General features: G+C 42.9%; 1 protein-coding gene and 1 long non-coding RNA gene across 2 annotated transcripts; one reads left to right on the top strand and one right to left on the bottom strand.

Annotated features, from left to right (window-relative positions):
• The first annotated feature begins 1,278 nt into the window (after window positions 1-1,278).
• LOC142899838 (uncharacterized) lies at window positions 1,279-2,480 on the top strand. Its single transcript, XR_012928813.1, has 2 exons — window positions 1,279-1,477; window positions 1,948-2,480. It is a non-coding gene; the product is annotated as an uncharacterized LOC142899838 (long non-coding RNA).
• Window positions 2,481-2,782: 302 nt separating this feature from the next.
• On the bottom strand, window positions 2,783-7,469 carry alpk2 (alpha-kinase 2). The gene is made up of 10 exons (XM_076043694.1): window positions 7,305-7,469; window positions 5,680-7,126; window positions 5,442-5,589; window positions 5,069-5,196; window positions 4,931-4,975; window positions 4,553-4,851; window positions 4,354-4,442; window positions 4,018-4,235; window positions 3,881-3,929; window positions 2,783-3,805 (listed from the first exon to the last, which is right to left on the bottom strand). The coding sequence occupies exons 2-10, from the start codon at window positions 6,389-6,391 to the stop codon at window positions 3,598-3,600; spliced, it is 1,896 nt and encodes a 631-aa protein (XP_075899809.1). The 5' UTR covers window positions 6,392-7,126; window positions 7,305-7,469; the 3' UTR covers window positions 2,783-3,597.
• Between the last annotated feature and the right edge of the window lie 8,132 nt (window positions 7,470-15,601).

The following is a 15,601-nucleotide window of genomic DNA, read 5'->3' as shown; positions in this document are numbered from 1 at the left end:
GAGATACCAGCGCCAAGGACAAGCAAATAAAAGCCACGCTGGGACACTTTATCAAGACCTGCCAGCCTCCATGTGGTCAAAAACAAACTGAGAGCCAACTCTCCTCTAGATCTGAGACATCCTGCCTGCTTGGGAGAGAAACAACTGAAAAATTAAATATTCCATAAAATACATATATATTTAGCAGCTCTAGTTTGGAGTCTCGTCAAGATTCATGTTAGGAACTTTCTGCAGCTTTGCTATCTGGTCTTATTGAGCTTGTGAAGGAGGACAAAGTAGAAGATAAAACAAAAGAAATGCAAAAAAAAAAAGTTATGGTTTATGAGACTTATAAGAGTATTCCTGGAGTCTGTCAACAAATTATATGGAATGTTGGTCATAATCAATGTAAGTGTGGACCTTAAATCGGAGCTCGCCGCACATGTAAACACAGTCAGTGTTGATGAAGAGGCAGAAATATGGAATTCAGAAATCCTCTTGAGCTGAAACTCAAACTTTGTAGGACGTTTCAAATGATCAGATTATTTAGATGAATTAAATCATTGTTTAGATGAATTAGACCATGGTCTCTGGCTCTGGCTTCCAACAATGCGACCAACAGTCCAACAGACAGCAAAAAAAACTTTACCTAAATTATTTTTCCCCTCTCGTGTCCAAAGTGGACACAGGTAGCCTGACATCGCTGTTGAATTTGGATGCATTGAAGTTGGACCCAATCAGGTGCTGCTGTGTAGCCAGTTCACAGCGTTGGGCCTCAGAGTGAAGACGGCTGAGTGACACGTCATGTTTCATCCGTCTGACTTAGCAGTCAGAACCCACAACTGCTCGGAAAGAATTTTACTCATTAACCTTTTTTCCCCTTTGTAATAAGCTATTAACCATTAGACTTTGTGCATGTGCTGTGTGAAAAAAGCCCAAACTAACTAGTCAATACATGTTTTATCAACAAGTGCATTCTGTTTTAACGAGATGCTCTTATGTACCATGTTCTTAGAGCAACACCAGTGCTTTTCCTTTTCCAACAGCAGAGTCGCTGCGTCCGGCTCACGGTGACTTTCGGTGAAACCTCGTTGGCCGGGCACTCTTGCCTCACCAGCAAGGTTTTTTTTTTTGTTTTTTTCTTTTTTTGGCCTCCCCCACTCATCCACCCCTACCTCACCCTCTACCTCTGGTCAGGGTCGATCAATACTTCCCCTGTAGCTTATCACTAATGTGGAACTGGCTGTTTGTCCACAGCTTGCGCAGTCTACATAAAGACTTGGACGGGACGGCACCAAACCCAAACGCAGGCTGACCCTGGCGTCACCAGCACGCTGCCACGGGACTCGCTACTGGACTTTTACCTGTTTGGGATGCCTCGGGAAAGGGAAGACAAGTGGGTTTTTATAACAGCAGCCGGGGGGAGAATCGGCAGGAGGACTCCTGCCAGTGCGAGCCCGTGAACCTGGAAACCTGTTGGGGGTCGGAGAATCCTGAGGTGAGTTGTCTGAAAAGTTTCTGAACGAGAGTTTGTACCGATTAGCAACCTGCAGTTTTGTGATGACAGATGAGATTTAGTGTTGAATATTCACTCTGGATTCTACTGCAATGGTCGCACAGGTGCTGCTCCCATTTTGTTCTCAAGTCACTCAAGTTGCTCTCGCACTCGCTCAGATGCACACAGCTGCGGTCGTCCCCACAATCAGCAGTAGGGGACACAGCTGGACTTTGGACACTGTGGATAAGCCCGGTGTATTTACCCAGCAGCAGCCCTCGTTCACTTGTTTCACAAGTTGATCCCAAAACATTATGACAAACATTTGTTAAAACCCTTACCATCAACTTGTTGTTATTTAATTTTTTTTTTACTCTAAAGTTCTGCATGTTACCAAACTATCTCTCTCTCTCTCTCTCTCTCTCTCTCTCTCTCTCTCTCTCTCTCTCTCTCTCTCTCGTTTCCCTCTACAGACTCATCCAGCAGTGGCAGCAGCCTCTGGACAAAGTGCCGTCCTCTGCAGCTGTGGAGTGTGACAATGGTGTTTGTGTCCTCTCTATCAAACGCCATTATCACACTAAATAGCTACAGAGTGAGAGAGATCTCCGAGAAATTCCCCAAATTCCCCAGTTCCTCATTGATTCTCACACACTTTTAAAATCAGGTCTCCTTTTGGAAGCGCAACCAATGAGACGCACTTGTCAACTCTGTCAGCTTGAGACACACAACACCGTGCAGGAGGGCCCGAGATCTTAAATAGACCGACTGAGTGTTTATGCATTGTTCGTGGTCTTCAGCCTCTCAGAGTGACCCACTTATTTTCACATCCGAGGTGCTAATTTACTGTCGGCTACCTTCCGTTATCTGTGCAAGTAAAAATAGGCCACCCATTTGTTTTATTGCTAACCTTTGCAACACGTCTTCCAATTTACACCAAATGCATTGCAATTATTTATTTATTTATCCATGCAAATGAACTGAATAAATGCTGCCCGTGTTCTTTTCTGTCCTTCCTCCTGTCTTATACAAACCAAATATATATTCACCATTGTTTTTCTGGCGTGTTGCACAATAACGAAACGGATGCTTGCATTTCCAAATATGTGCAGGTTAGAGTGTCCAATCTTTAAAAAAAGAACAGCAGACTTAATCTGAGACGGTCGTAGTGTCACCCTGAGAGTCATTACAGTAATGTAGGTCGGATTTAAAAGGCAACCGCATGTGCAGGAGCAGGAGGCGAATCATATCTGAAGGTCTCCTGAGCCAGCAATTAAATAGCCACCATGCTACACAGAGTGAATCTATAAGTGGGGAGGGATTGATGGATTTATTTTTACATGTCTCTGAGGAAGCCAGAGCTCCAACAGTTCCATGTAGGTCTGCAAAAAGGATGCAATTTTGAATCAGTGCGACAAAGCAAAACGTGGCAAATCAATAAGTTGTCACATTTTACGGTGCTTTACACTGAGGGCGAGGCTTGAAGTGTACAGAATGTGTGTAGCTTTTTGTTGGTGTATTTGCTAAATAAACAAGAAAAGCAGAATAACGTCACAATAAAGTTGATATGCATTCCTATAACTCACTTAAGAATTTAAATACACAACATGACACATCCATACACAATAAAGAAAAAACAAAACAGGTCACACCCTCGCCTCTATGCACTGAATTATGCAATTGTAAAATATATCTTCTCTTTCTATCAATCAAATAAAGTGTTTTTTTTTTTTTGAAGAAATAAAGAAAACAACACATTTAAAAAACAAGAACCAAATATCATTGCACATCCTCAATAAAGAAATCTCTAAGACATCACAGTTGAGCACTGTTGACAATATACTTCATACTACTCAGTTTCAAGTCTGAAATTTGTCACAGTTTTCTCGAAGTAAAAATTTTCCTCTTTCAATAGACACTCTTTCATACAATCAAAAATAGAATAGTTTCTCAAATGTTCAACATGAGACTGAGTACAATCATTTAAAATCAGTCACTGCCTCCCCTCTCTGCGACCTGACCTGCTGCAGACAGACTCTGAGGTCCGGGGCAAGACATGAACTTCACCACTTCACAAAAACAAACAAACGAATGGCAGCGAAATGAAACCCGTCCTTGTCCTCGTGTTATGACTTCCCCTTCACTGTTGGCCCAAATGTTTTCTTCTTGGCTGCAGCAGGGTGCTGGGCCTTGGGTTTCGGGGTGCTTGCAGGCTTCTTAGCTTTGGGCTGCAGGGAATTGAGGCCCAGTATCTCACAGTACTTGTTGCACTGGTGCAACGCTTTGAACTGGTCGATGAAAGAGGTAGCGCAGTTTCCCTTGAAGCCTTTGTACCTGCAACAAATCGATTGGCGTTGTTAGTCCACCTGTTTGCGGCCACACACAGCTGTTACTGGTGTGTTTACTGACCCTTTTTTGCTGGTGGCTATTCCTACGTCAGTGAGCTTCATCCCCACGCCTGAATAGCCAAAGAAGATAACATTTAAGTGCTTTAGAAAGAGAAATTAGACACATCTGAAATCCACTTCTTCCAAACTCTCCCCAACCTTGCATGTCAGTGACGAGCAGGTTGCCCTCCGTCTTGTGATAGACCCAGTGCTGGAAAGCGCAACATTTCTGTCCGGCCTCAGAGTCACGCCTCATCACGTTGATTTCTTTGCCGTCCTTTACAGAGTATTTGACAAAGTCGCCGATAAGCTCCTCCTCCAGTGTGGCGTAGGGGATGTTATTGGACGGACGGTGAACCAGGTAGATGGGAATGATCCTGGAGAAAAAAAAAACAAAAAAACAACAACATTTTTTATAGAATGTCATTTAGAATAGCTTTGAGGAAAAAGCTTTTATTGTGCTCTAATTTTAGAGTTTGTGAAAGTGTCACTCACTCTGGGATCTCTCCAAAGGCTTCAGTAGACTGGGCTGCAGTCGTATACGCCTTGATGTATTCTCTTGCGGTATTTTGGACCTGGCATTCCTGCACAGAAAATGTATTATTTTCATCCTGAGGTAGATGTGTCATTTTATCCGTGCAAATATAGACAGAAAATCATTGACTGACTCATGACGTCAGAGTGGTGCATTTACCTCAACAGCCAAATTGAAGTTCTTCTGAACGAGCTCTTCGTTGCTCTTGGTCCCGTAGCTGATGCTGTTGTGCACCTTGAGCACACAAGAGTCCCCTCGAAGTGACAGGGGCGTGTGACCCGTGTGCAGCCTGGTCCGGAAAGCTCGTCGGTGCATTCCCTCTCCAAAGTGGACCTTTTCTGTGATAATGCTCACTGGCTGGTTCTCTCCAAAATATTGCTCGGACAAGAAATCCTCCTTGAACATCAGCCTGGTACACTGAACATCCTCCTCTTCTGAGTCTACCTCGACGGCAACAGCTGGAGAAAAAGGCGGTGTTATCAATGCGGCAATCAAGCAGCCAAGAATTAAACTTCATTATATATGAGTTCAACTTACATGTGATGTTTGTTGGAGATGGGGGAATGACAATTTCACCCAGAACTATTAAAAAAGAGCCAGCCCCCCCAAAAAAAAATTAGCCTTTCGTTCAACAAGATGATGTTTATTGGACAAGAGTTTCAGTAAAAGTTGTACCTTCATATGTGAGGAGATAATCCAACACGACCGTTCCGTGTAAACTGGCAAGCCGACACTGGTACTTGCCAAGGTCTTTGTGAGAAGCCTTGGAGATGGTCAGGGACACTCTGCTTTCATCCCCTGCACTTCAAAGAGTGGCACATTGTCAAAGGATGACTGGCTACAACAACCACGGGAATGTGACGTAGCTGTGTGTTCAACATTTCTTTTGGGCCGGGTCAGGGTTTTAATGGTAACTCTTTTTCATCAGGCACTCTACTACACCTTTTTTTTTTATAAATTAAAGTGCTTGGGTTGGGTGCAGACTTAGTAAACGTGCAGTGTTAGTGGGGAAAACATTACAAAGGCCACTCAGAATCAATTTAAATACCTTCTCTTGAGCTCAGACAGGACTGTGCCATCCCTGCTCCAGGTGACGGTGTGGTTCACTGAGACAGCCGTGAACTGGCACCACAGGCACAGACTTTGAGGATCTCCACTCACTGCCTGCGCCGTGATGGACTTCACCACCTTGGGTTCTGCATCATCAAATGATTGTGAGGTAGAGAGCGGGGGATTGCATCGCAACGTGTACGAGGTCAAAAGAGAAAGGATCAAACAGCCATTACCTTCTCTGGGTGGGAGATTCTGCTTGACCGCTTCACTGTAGGCCTTCTTCGCAGGTGCAACTGCTACTTTGGAATCCTCCCCTTTTGCCTGGCGGGAAACATCCGGCTTTGGCAGTTTAGACTCCAAAACGCTCACAATCTTTCCAAACTTATCCTCCGACAAGCGTCTTCTTTTTATGTCATCGTTCGAAGGTCTGGTGACGTGTTTTGGCTGGTGGTCTTTGTGAGCTGAGTGATGTGGAGGTTGCTCTCCTTTGGCAACTCTAGCCTCAGGGTTCCGGGAATCGTCTTTGTGAGTTTTTCCAGTCTGAGAACCCAGTTTCGCTTCAAACATGTCAACCCTTCCTCTGGTTGTTTGTGATTTTGCTCCATTGTCTAGCTCACCTCGTGGTTCCTCTGCAATTTTCACACTAGTTGCACTCTGAGTGTGCTTTTTCTTCTTCTTGCCATGTGGCTTGCTTGAAGCCTTCTCTGTTGCTACTATCGTCTCTATGGGTTTCCCCTCCTTGTCCTCAAGCCCCGTCCGGGTTTTCTCACTGGTATGATTTAAAGCATCGATAGGATGAGTCTCTTGTGGTCTGCATGCTAAAACACTGTTTGATATAATATCCTGTTTCTTCAACACTTGCACAGCACAGTGATGACCCCCGCACTTGTCCTTCTTGGACCGGGGTTTGTTTTCTGAAGCTGACTTGTAGCTTTTGTGAGGCATCTTTTCAGCTCCCTTTGATTTTACAGCTGTGGGAGTTTGTTTTGTTGTCCTTGGAGCAAAGGGGTCATTTAAATCTAAAGTGAATACAGCAATATGTTTCTCCTCTGAGATAATAAAATGATCTGCAGGAACAAATGCCAAGTCTGACAATTCTTTGCTAAGCTGATTAATATTTTCAGTTGTAGCTCTTCTCTCTGTGAAGACAATCTCAGCTGGATCCAAGTCTAGGTGTCTCTCCAGAGAAGATATATCTGCTATATCTGTGCAATTGTCCTTTTTATGAATCAGTGTTGCATTATCTAAAGAGAAACTGCAGGTAATCTCATCTGAGATTGGGTCAGGAATGGAAGGTTGAAGGTGATCACACTGATGGTCTTGATCTCTGCTTGTGACAATGTCCTTCTGACAGAGTAGAGAAGCACTGCTACCAAGTGGAGCAACGGGAGGAATAAACTTGGGACAGTCCCTCTGTGGCTCCAACTGATGTGCTCTGTGAACGTCTGATGAAGTGTCACACGACACGTGTGTGTGAACATTTATTTTCGGGTCAGGTTGTGTGTCCACACTTGGCACGTGTGAGGTTGCTGGAGTCCATGTGTTGCGGAAATGAAGATCTGGGACTTTGCAATCAGTTCCAGCGATTGAACGTTGGGCTCCTTGCTCGGCCACCGATCCCGGCTGGGTGACTGGCCTTCTGTTCTCATCTGTCACTTCACACAGTCCATCTGCAAGGGGCTGGTGTTGAAAGAGACAAACAATAAAGCAAAAATTCGAAACACAAGAACAAAAAACAGTGAAGTCCGTTGAAGAAATCAACAGCACGTTCAACTGTTAGGATGAATATCACAAAACAATTTGCTTCCATGCATAATGGGTTACCAACATGTTTTGGTCTTTCCTGTGTAACAAGTACCTTGCTATAGAGCCACAGCCTCTGGAGTAGTAACACACCATGCTTGTATATCCAATCCCGCAGTCCATATGTACTGCATTCAACTAACACTTTCCTGCCCCTTTTGTAGAAAACAATCCAAAGCCAACATGCACAACGGAGCAAATCAAAAGCTGCCGTGATGCCGACAGACCACTAAGTGTTCTGATCATTGCTTTTTAAAGGAGATGCAATGGAAATGGGTGTGTCCAGGGGTGTACGCAACAGAGAAATAGAAGAGCAAGAGAGAGAGAGAGAGAGAGAGGAAGAGAGAGAGACAGAGCATCATGTTTCAGTCCTCAGCTGTGCGCTTCTCTCACCCCGCCACACTGACACGCCACAGACGCAAGCTATTATCACTGAACTCTTGGCTATTATTAGATGCCATTTCTGCCCATCTGAAGTTTTTCCTCTAAGGCACTCCTGTTTCCTTTAGCACACGCAGCTGTCAGTCATTGAGACTGGGAGCTGTTCAAAAACACAGAGCGGATCATGAGCCTGCCATCTCCTGCGTGCAATATGAATGGCCACAATCACACAGCGTGGCGACAAATATTTGGCATGTCATGATTTGTGAAACACGTGGTGTCGCTTTTTGGCGGACTGTATGTTCCATCTCGCTGGCTCTCAATGTTGTAGATATGACAACACTGCCAAGGGCAGAATTTGAAATGTCTCTAAATGCTCTGGATATGTTTCCAAACACGTGATGCATTAATCTGTTTGGTATGCTCGGCCAACAAAGGTTTGCAAATGTCATAAAACAAAAGTCCTTACCTCAAGTGTTAACTTCCCAGATGGGTCATAGAAATCTGTATCCTCAACTATTCTGAGTATGATTGGATCCTCGTTGATTGTGATGTAATCGTCCAGCTCATTTGAATCTACTTTTCCATCAAAATGAAAAAGGTCCATGTCAGATGTAGAGGTAGATTCAGGAACGGCACTATCAAGAGATGCCACTCTGGGTGATACCGATACTGTCGGGCATTTTGGCAGCTCAGACTGGCTGCTTTGGATCTCCTGTGGTGCAGTCGGTGACATAGCGCACAGGGAGCTGGTGCTCAAGTTGTTGTCTCTGTCCTGCAGATCTGGCCCTGAGGGTACTCTGCACAAAGGGAGGTAGCTCTGCCCAGAGAGGATGGAGGCTTCTGGGAGGTTCTGCGTCTTCAGAGGCTGATCCTGGACCCCCATGGGTTGCTGCGTGTGTGTCAGCGCTTGTGGCTCCTGAGAGGCGTTTGTGTCTTTCTGTGTGTTGACCTCGGCTAGTGCCTGTCTCAGAGCATCTATCTCAGCCCCTATTTCTGTAAAGGCAGCTGTAAGGTCCTCTGGCAGAGCTGTGAAGATCCCACTCCAGTCTGAGAGTGCACTTGACCAGCTGTCCACTGACGACCACCTCTCTACCGGTGGACCCCAAGCCAGGGTGTCACCATCTAACCAGCCAATCCCCTCATAGCCATTGCTGTTGTAACCTGAAACCTGCATCTCTCTTGCGGGAAAAGGCAAGTCACTGGTTTGTGCACGCGGTCCTTGCGTCACAGACGGACCCGTGTTATCCAAAACATCTCTGTTCTCCACATCTTCAACTGCAAGATACTGGCACGCATCCAGCCACAGTTCAACAGGACTGTTTCTGTGGGGCAGTTTGGGGCTCGAAGCAGCAGTGACTTCTGCTGTTCTTTGTCCAGCATCACTTACTGACATCATGCCTGCCACACAGGATTTCTCCGATGACGACCTCTGCTTCCTTTGCTGGCTCACGTCTGACTCACAGTCCGGCATTGCGTGTAGAGGACTCGAGCCAAGGCAACACTGACTCACCAAGTTCTCCGAATCACACGTCACAGTGTGCGGATCACATTCAGGCTCTGCCTTTTCACCCCTTAATTGTAAGAATGGTTGACACTCGGGACATGTAATCTCTCTGGGATCAACGTGAGGGCTTAGAATAAAGTTGTGCGGCTCACTTTCAAAGATATAAAGGTCTGACACCAGTGCTGTGTCCATCTCACCCTCCAGACAATCTGTGTGATATGATGATGACCTTAGCAGGGAAGTGGCTTGGCTGTGGTCAGAGCTAAAGGGAGGCTCGCTGCTGGATGGCTCCAGCAAACCCTGTGAAGCAGATGATGTGAGCCCGTGTGGTTCTTGTGTGATATTTTCTTGTGTGCAAGTAAACGAGAGCTTCTGATCTTTCGCCTGGGATGTAAACATGGCAGGGTAGAAATTATCTTGATGGGAAAGACACGACAAAGCAGGAGATACCGGTTCCGAATGTCCACAATAGCTCGAGGTGCTGAAGTCAGTGTCTGTTGGCGCCCTCTCTGGTAAATTGCAGCTTGATGTCAGAGGTTTTAAATCATACAAGTCAGTGGTTTGTACCAACGAACAACTTTTGGAAGGGTTTGTCTCAGCTGACACATCTACTGGCTCTGACGCACATTCTGCCCCTGTCGCATATGACGACAGCATGTTTCCATCAGGGCTTTTGGGAAGAGAGAGACTCCTCAAGTCCCAGGTTTGCCTGTTGGTGAGAGGCGCTGGTGGCAGTGTTTGCTCGTCCAAGTAAAGGAAGGATTGATCCATGTAGGGACCGTTTCCAGCTGTCCAACGTCAACTTAAGGAAAAGTCATTATGGTTCATGCACATTTTGCCTCGGGCTTCTCTGAAGTCACTTCTTCTTCCAGCATTGATCGTCAAGCTTCCAGATCCGGTACCTGCAAAGTCAGACATGAGTTAATTTCAAATATTTTACCTTTTAACTGACAAAGCACAGCAGACAGTTGCTAGTCTAGCACTCATGAAAAGCAAACTACCTACTCTGAAGTATTTAACGTAAGTCTCATTATCTTTAAATGGCTCCTAGTATCTAAATTTTTATTTATGAGCTTTTGGCAGACCCTTGAGGAGCCTTATCAGCGAGAAGCCTTCTATTTGTAGCTGTTAAAAATTATCCAGGGCTAGCCGGGTGTGTATTGTCACCAGCTGCAACTGTAATTACAACCAACAATCATGTGATATTTACATTTATTGTTTTGCATAAATATATCGACCACCAATGGGAGGCGCAAGGTACAAGTAAAAGAATTTAAGTTACACAAGTAACTTAAATTCCCTCCAATGTAATGTCACTGGGGCTCATTATAAAACTGCACGCACTGAAAAAAAAATACATGCATCTGTTTTTAAATATATGTATATGTATATATATTGTTTGTTTGTTTTTTAAATGCAAATTCCTTGGGCAACGTAAAAATGTTCCAGAATTTATGAAAAATAATAACAATTTAAATTTTTTTCACAATGCCTTCTGTCCTCTGGCTAGTGAACTGAGGCCTGACTTTAAGCGCTGAAAGGGGAGCCTCAAAAACATGGACAAAGTTACAGCACGGGAACCAGTGGCACAGACACTGGAAAAATACCAGCACATCTTCAACCCATGACCTGCATTCCTGCAGCAGCTAAAGGACACCTAGCTGGCGACTCTCGCATGAAGTCCTCGTAATGTTTACAACTTAAAATCTTATGTTGCATATATAAGTTTACTAGGTAATAAATACAAAAATACTTGTGAATTCACAAAAGTCAGTTCACCAGGTAGTTGAAATCATGAGTTCATGCTGATTTAAACATTGTATTACAATTAATTATGAACTTTCTAGTCAACTTAGTCAACTTGTACCTACTATTTATTCAGAGTATCAGGTGTCAGGCGGTAGAACTAATAATATCTGTAAACTACTTTCAAGCCGAAGTTTGACTTCTAAATTGAACTGAAATCAATCTCCAGTGGTTTATCGACGAATGTGATATTGCTGGAGCCATACTGGCAATAAAAGAAATATAATAAATCTATCAGCACCGATGCAACTTGAAACTGTAATGTAATGTCATTGATCTACGGTTACCTGATCTATACCATTAAAAATAAAAAGGTTCCAGAAGAGTCCTCTACCATCTCTGTTAAGTCCTGTTGGGATCAACATGTTTGACTTTAGGAGATTTAAGTGACAAAACAATAACACAATCTGATTTGTCCCAAAAGAAATAAAACAAAAAACAAATCTTGAAGACTCATTTTAAATGCTTGGCAAAGTGCATCATGCAGACTCTAAGCCTGTCGGCAGACCTGTAACAGATGAAGCAGCTTGCTGGGCAACATTAACATTCCCAAACAGAGCCACAAACAAACGACTGACATGTTGTTCAGCAGCTGAATCCGACGCGATAAAAGTATAATTAGTCTGGCTGAGAAGGGGACTTTTGCATACATGCGTTCAGTACTCACCCCTTATTTTTATAGTCTGTATTCTTGAAGGGTCCAGACTTGTGATGCAGAGCTTTAGTGTGAGCTCAGGCTCAGCCGCTAGTCTAGGGGTGTTGAGTCTATTTTTAACCGCTGTCCCCCAACAAGTTCAAAATGAGTTACCTGATATTGCGGACATGTGCCTGATCTTAAACGTTTAAGACTCAGATATCTTTCCAGGCCATAGCAATGGCCTACTTTTATTGAGGGATATTATCTGTTATCTGTTGGTGGTTGTATTTATATTTAATTTAATTTCCTAATTTCAATATAATTTAAACACTCAGGATATTTTTTTTCCTGAAACTTTCAAATTCGGTATGTGAAAAAATAAAATCCTGTGTCTTTTAATTACCTGTATGTTGTCTGCATGTTTGCTGGATTCAATGATGATAAGCAAAAAATAAATGAGACAACGATTGCAAGATGTGATTCAGATTTAGAACCTTCAGGTATAAATGCGTGGATGATTGAATCCTCGGAAAAGAGGCACTAGCTGTGTTCCTACCTCCATAACACAGCTTCTGTGGCTGGCCAAATGCAGCGTAGCATGTAGCTAATCATACTGTCTGTGCTTTTGGGCTCTTCATGAAACAGTTAGTTAAATGTAATGTTCTTCCTGTTTTGAAGATTGTGTTTCGGACGTTTGCTTTCTGAGACATATAGATTTAAAAAACAAACCAACAAACAAAAACCTCTCATAATGTGTTTCGTAATTGCAGTCAAGGTCAGTTTTGTAACAAAGGCTACTTTATGACTCTTTGCATACTTGCTACCATGACAGGTGAGAGGAGTGGATTGTCTACCTGCTTTAAAGTCACCACGTTGTAAATAGTGGTTTAACAACAAAGGCCCCCGTTACAAGAGCAGTGTGTTACATTGAGTGCCAAAGAATAAACAGAATTAGATGGATGAATTAGAAAATTTAACTATTTAATCTTAATTAATCTTTAATGTTTTTTCAATACTAATTCTCTTTGATTCTATATTGTGTGCAAACATTTTTATGTAGTCGGACAATCAACTGATGGTTTTGTGAATCAACTGTGACACCTCCCACACACAAGTTTGCACATGAACCCGAGCGTGCGCAAACAATGTTTATTAAAGTTTCACAGGGCAGTAAAAAGGAGGATGACGAGGGCAGCCGTCTGAATGATGTCAGGTCCTTTCTCTTCCGTCTTTGATGTTATGTAACATTGCCGTCACAGGCACCTGTCCGCCTCTTATGGCGGCTTGTAAATCTACTAAGCAACAGACGGGATATTATTGGACTGTTTACCTATGAACTTGGATTTAGTGCTGCACCGGTTTCTGCATTGTAAATGAAACTTCTCCCACCCAAGTATGCTGTAACTTGCCAGGGATGTGTGCATTTGTGTGTGTGTGTGTGTGTGTGTGTGTGTGTGTGTGTGTTTTCTCACTTGCAGCACACTTTGTGCGTTCCGACTCACAAAAAGTAAAATTAATTCAGAGGTAACTTTTTTCACTTCACCCACCACAAACCTGAGAAGTGTTTTACTGCACAACATGACTTCTCTAAATATTATTAAAGTTGCAGCTTTTATGAGGATGCGCGCACAAAATGGAATAAGTACTTAAAAGACTTTCAAACAATGATTTTAATATTGAAAACTACATAACGTTGCATTTATTTTCTGCATTCATCTAAGAAAAAGCCCAAAACCTTTTGAAATGGGAGGCCCACTAAAAATAGACTGTTCTGCTGAGTGTATGGACATTTTGTCAATTAAATTCCAAGTGGACCAATCATATTTTTACATTCAGCTGAGCTCGTTAATACTAGCTGAAAGTCTGCGTTCACCATAACTCTTGTCTTGTCTTGCCAGTCAGAAGTCAGAAATCTCACCACTCCAACGTCTAAGCTAATCTCTTTAGCAGACGCTTCCTTCTTTTGTCACAAGGGAAAAGATTGCAATGAATCACTCAAGACTGGCTGAAAATAGTTTGGATTGGAGCTTTGCAAGTGTGAGATTTAAAAATTTAAAATGCAGTGATTGAGCTGGTTTAGACTTAGAATTTAACTTGCCTGAAATTTAAGAACAAAAAAAAAAAAAGACCTTCTCCTTTTCTTCTGTATGGATGTATGAACATGTGGTGATACCGTATAAACCTTAATTATTTAATCCCCTTAAAACAGTGCCTATATCAGAGTAGTTGTTCAGCGTTCAGACATGTTGCACCATCTTGAGCATGTTGTTGTGGAGTTCTGAGTTGAGCGCGGCCCCGTGGACTCAAAATGAGACTCGTGTCATCTTACCTCCCCAAGATGTATTTTTACACCATGTTGTTGTACACTGTGGCTCGGCCTGCCGTCTGACTCTGTCCCTCAGTACTTCTCCACAACCACCAGGTGGAAAGAAAAACCAGCGCAGCTCATGTCAGATTACATTCTTTGTGTGTGTGTGTTTGAATGGCATGACAAAGCCGGCATTGATCCTTTTCTTGGACCAATTAAGGCAGAGGCGCCGCAGCAGACATGATTAATAGGACACACATCCTTGCTGAGTCAAAGAGCAGTGAAGTAAATGGACCATATTTGGCATTAAAATGAGGAGACAGCAAATCAAATTATGTAAATAGACCAGGGAGGAGATCATTTGTGAGTATTATTATTTGAGAAAAACATTAAAAGGAAAAGCAATTTACTATGTATCCTGCTGATTTTATAGCAAAGAAAACAATCAAATAGGTTGTTTATTCTAGTTTATGAATTGAATGCTTAACACTATAAGCAAGACCTCAGATGTCAGGCCAAAAGCCCAACTGGATGTTTTTGCAACACCGGACACTGTGCCGGACATCAGCTGAGTCAGTGTCACTTGCGTATTCAGGATCACAGTGTTGGAAACAGCAGTGAAAGTATAAGTTGGGCTACTTACGTTGTCTTACACCTGAACCACAATGGAAAAAGGATGGCAAAGACATGTAATTTAAAGTCATAGAGACTTCACTTGACCCCCACAAGACACAGTATGCTTACATGCAATGGTCTAATATTGACGCAATGGAGGAGGCATTTAACCCAGATACTTTTGCCCATGGAAAATCAGAATAAACGTCTTGTGAGAGAGATTCTGCTTTCAAGTTCAATTTTGTGAACTTGCTGGATTAAAGGGACATTTTACATGTAATTTAAATTGCACTCATACAGTGCATCTAATGTACAGCTAAAATTAAATTAAAATGCAGCCTAACTGAACGTAGACACATGTTGCTCACAAGTTGCAAGATGATTTGCATAAAAAAACAAAAAACAAACCCAAACACTCTTTCCTGTAGAAATTAATGCCACACTGTGAACAAAGGCCAACACAATGATAAAGTCTGTCAAGCAGATGGCTGGGCTCTGGGTGTCCTATTTCTTCGTTATTAATCGGTTCACATATACTTTCTATATTACTTGTTTACAGTGTTTATAATGTGTGCTGATTTCCACTTTGCTGCCGTAATGCTGGAAATTACCCCACTGTGGGACTAATAAAGGATTATCTGATCTTATTTTAACAACAACACAGGGGTATTTCTGCCTCAAGTCAGAACGGTTGTAATTGTAGTTACATGTTGCTCTAAAAATAATATCGAAAAAAATAAAAAAATAAAAAAAAATCAGCCGTATATTTATTTCCTATATGCAGTTATTTATCAGCTGAACTCTTTTATTGCGAGTAAATGTTGTCTTCCGCTGGCATGAAACAGCGCCTACGTTCATTTCAAGCAATCCCAATTAAAACCGGCTAGTGTAGCTAAATGCAGCGGCGCACCTAAAACAGGTGACAGACGGCATTAATTAGCAACCGAAGAAGTTTGCCGTCAAACTAGTTCAAAACAGTGGCTGCCTGTCTTGTAATAAAGTCTTGGATAGTTGTTGAAAAACTGTGATGCGACAACACAGCCAAGCGGTGAGCTAACTTCTGGAAGCAAGAGAGCTCCGCGGTGGAACGGATTTAGC

The sequence above is a fragment of the Nelusetta ayraudi genome, unplaced genomic scaffold (assembly GCF_046127955.1).
Source record: "Nelusetta ayraudi isolate G7.1 ecotype Tasmania unplaced genomic scaffold, CSIRO-AGI_Nayr_v1 ptg000076l, whole genome shotgun sequence".
NCBI lineage: Eukaryota > Metazoa > Chordata > Actinopteri > Tetraodontiformes > Monacanthidae > Nelusetta > Nelusetta ayraudi.
The sequence above is the reverse complement of the archived record's forward strand: the minus strand, read 5'-3'. Positions and strand labels throughout refer to the sequence as shown.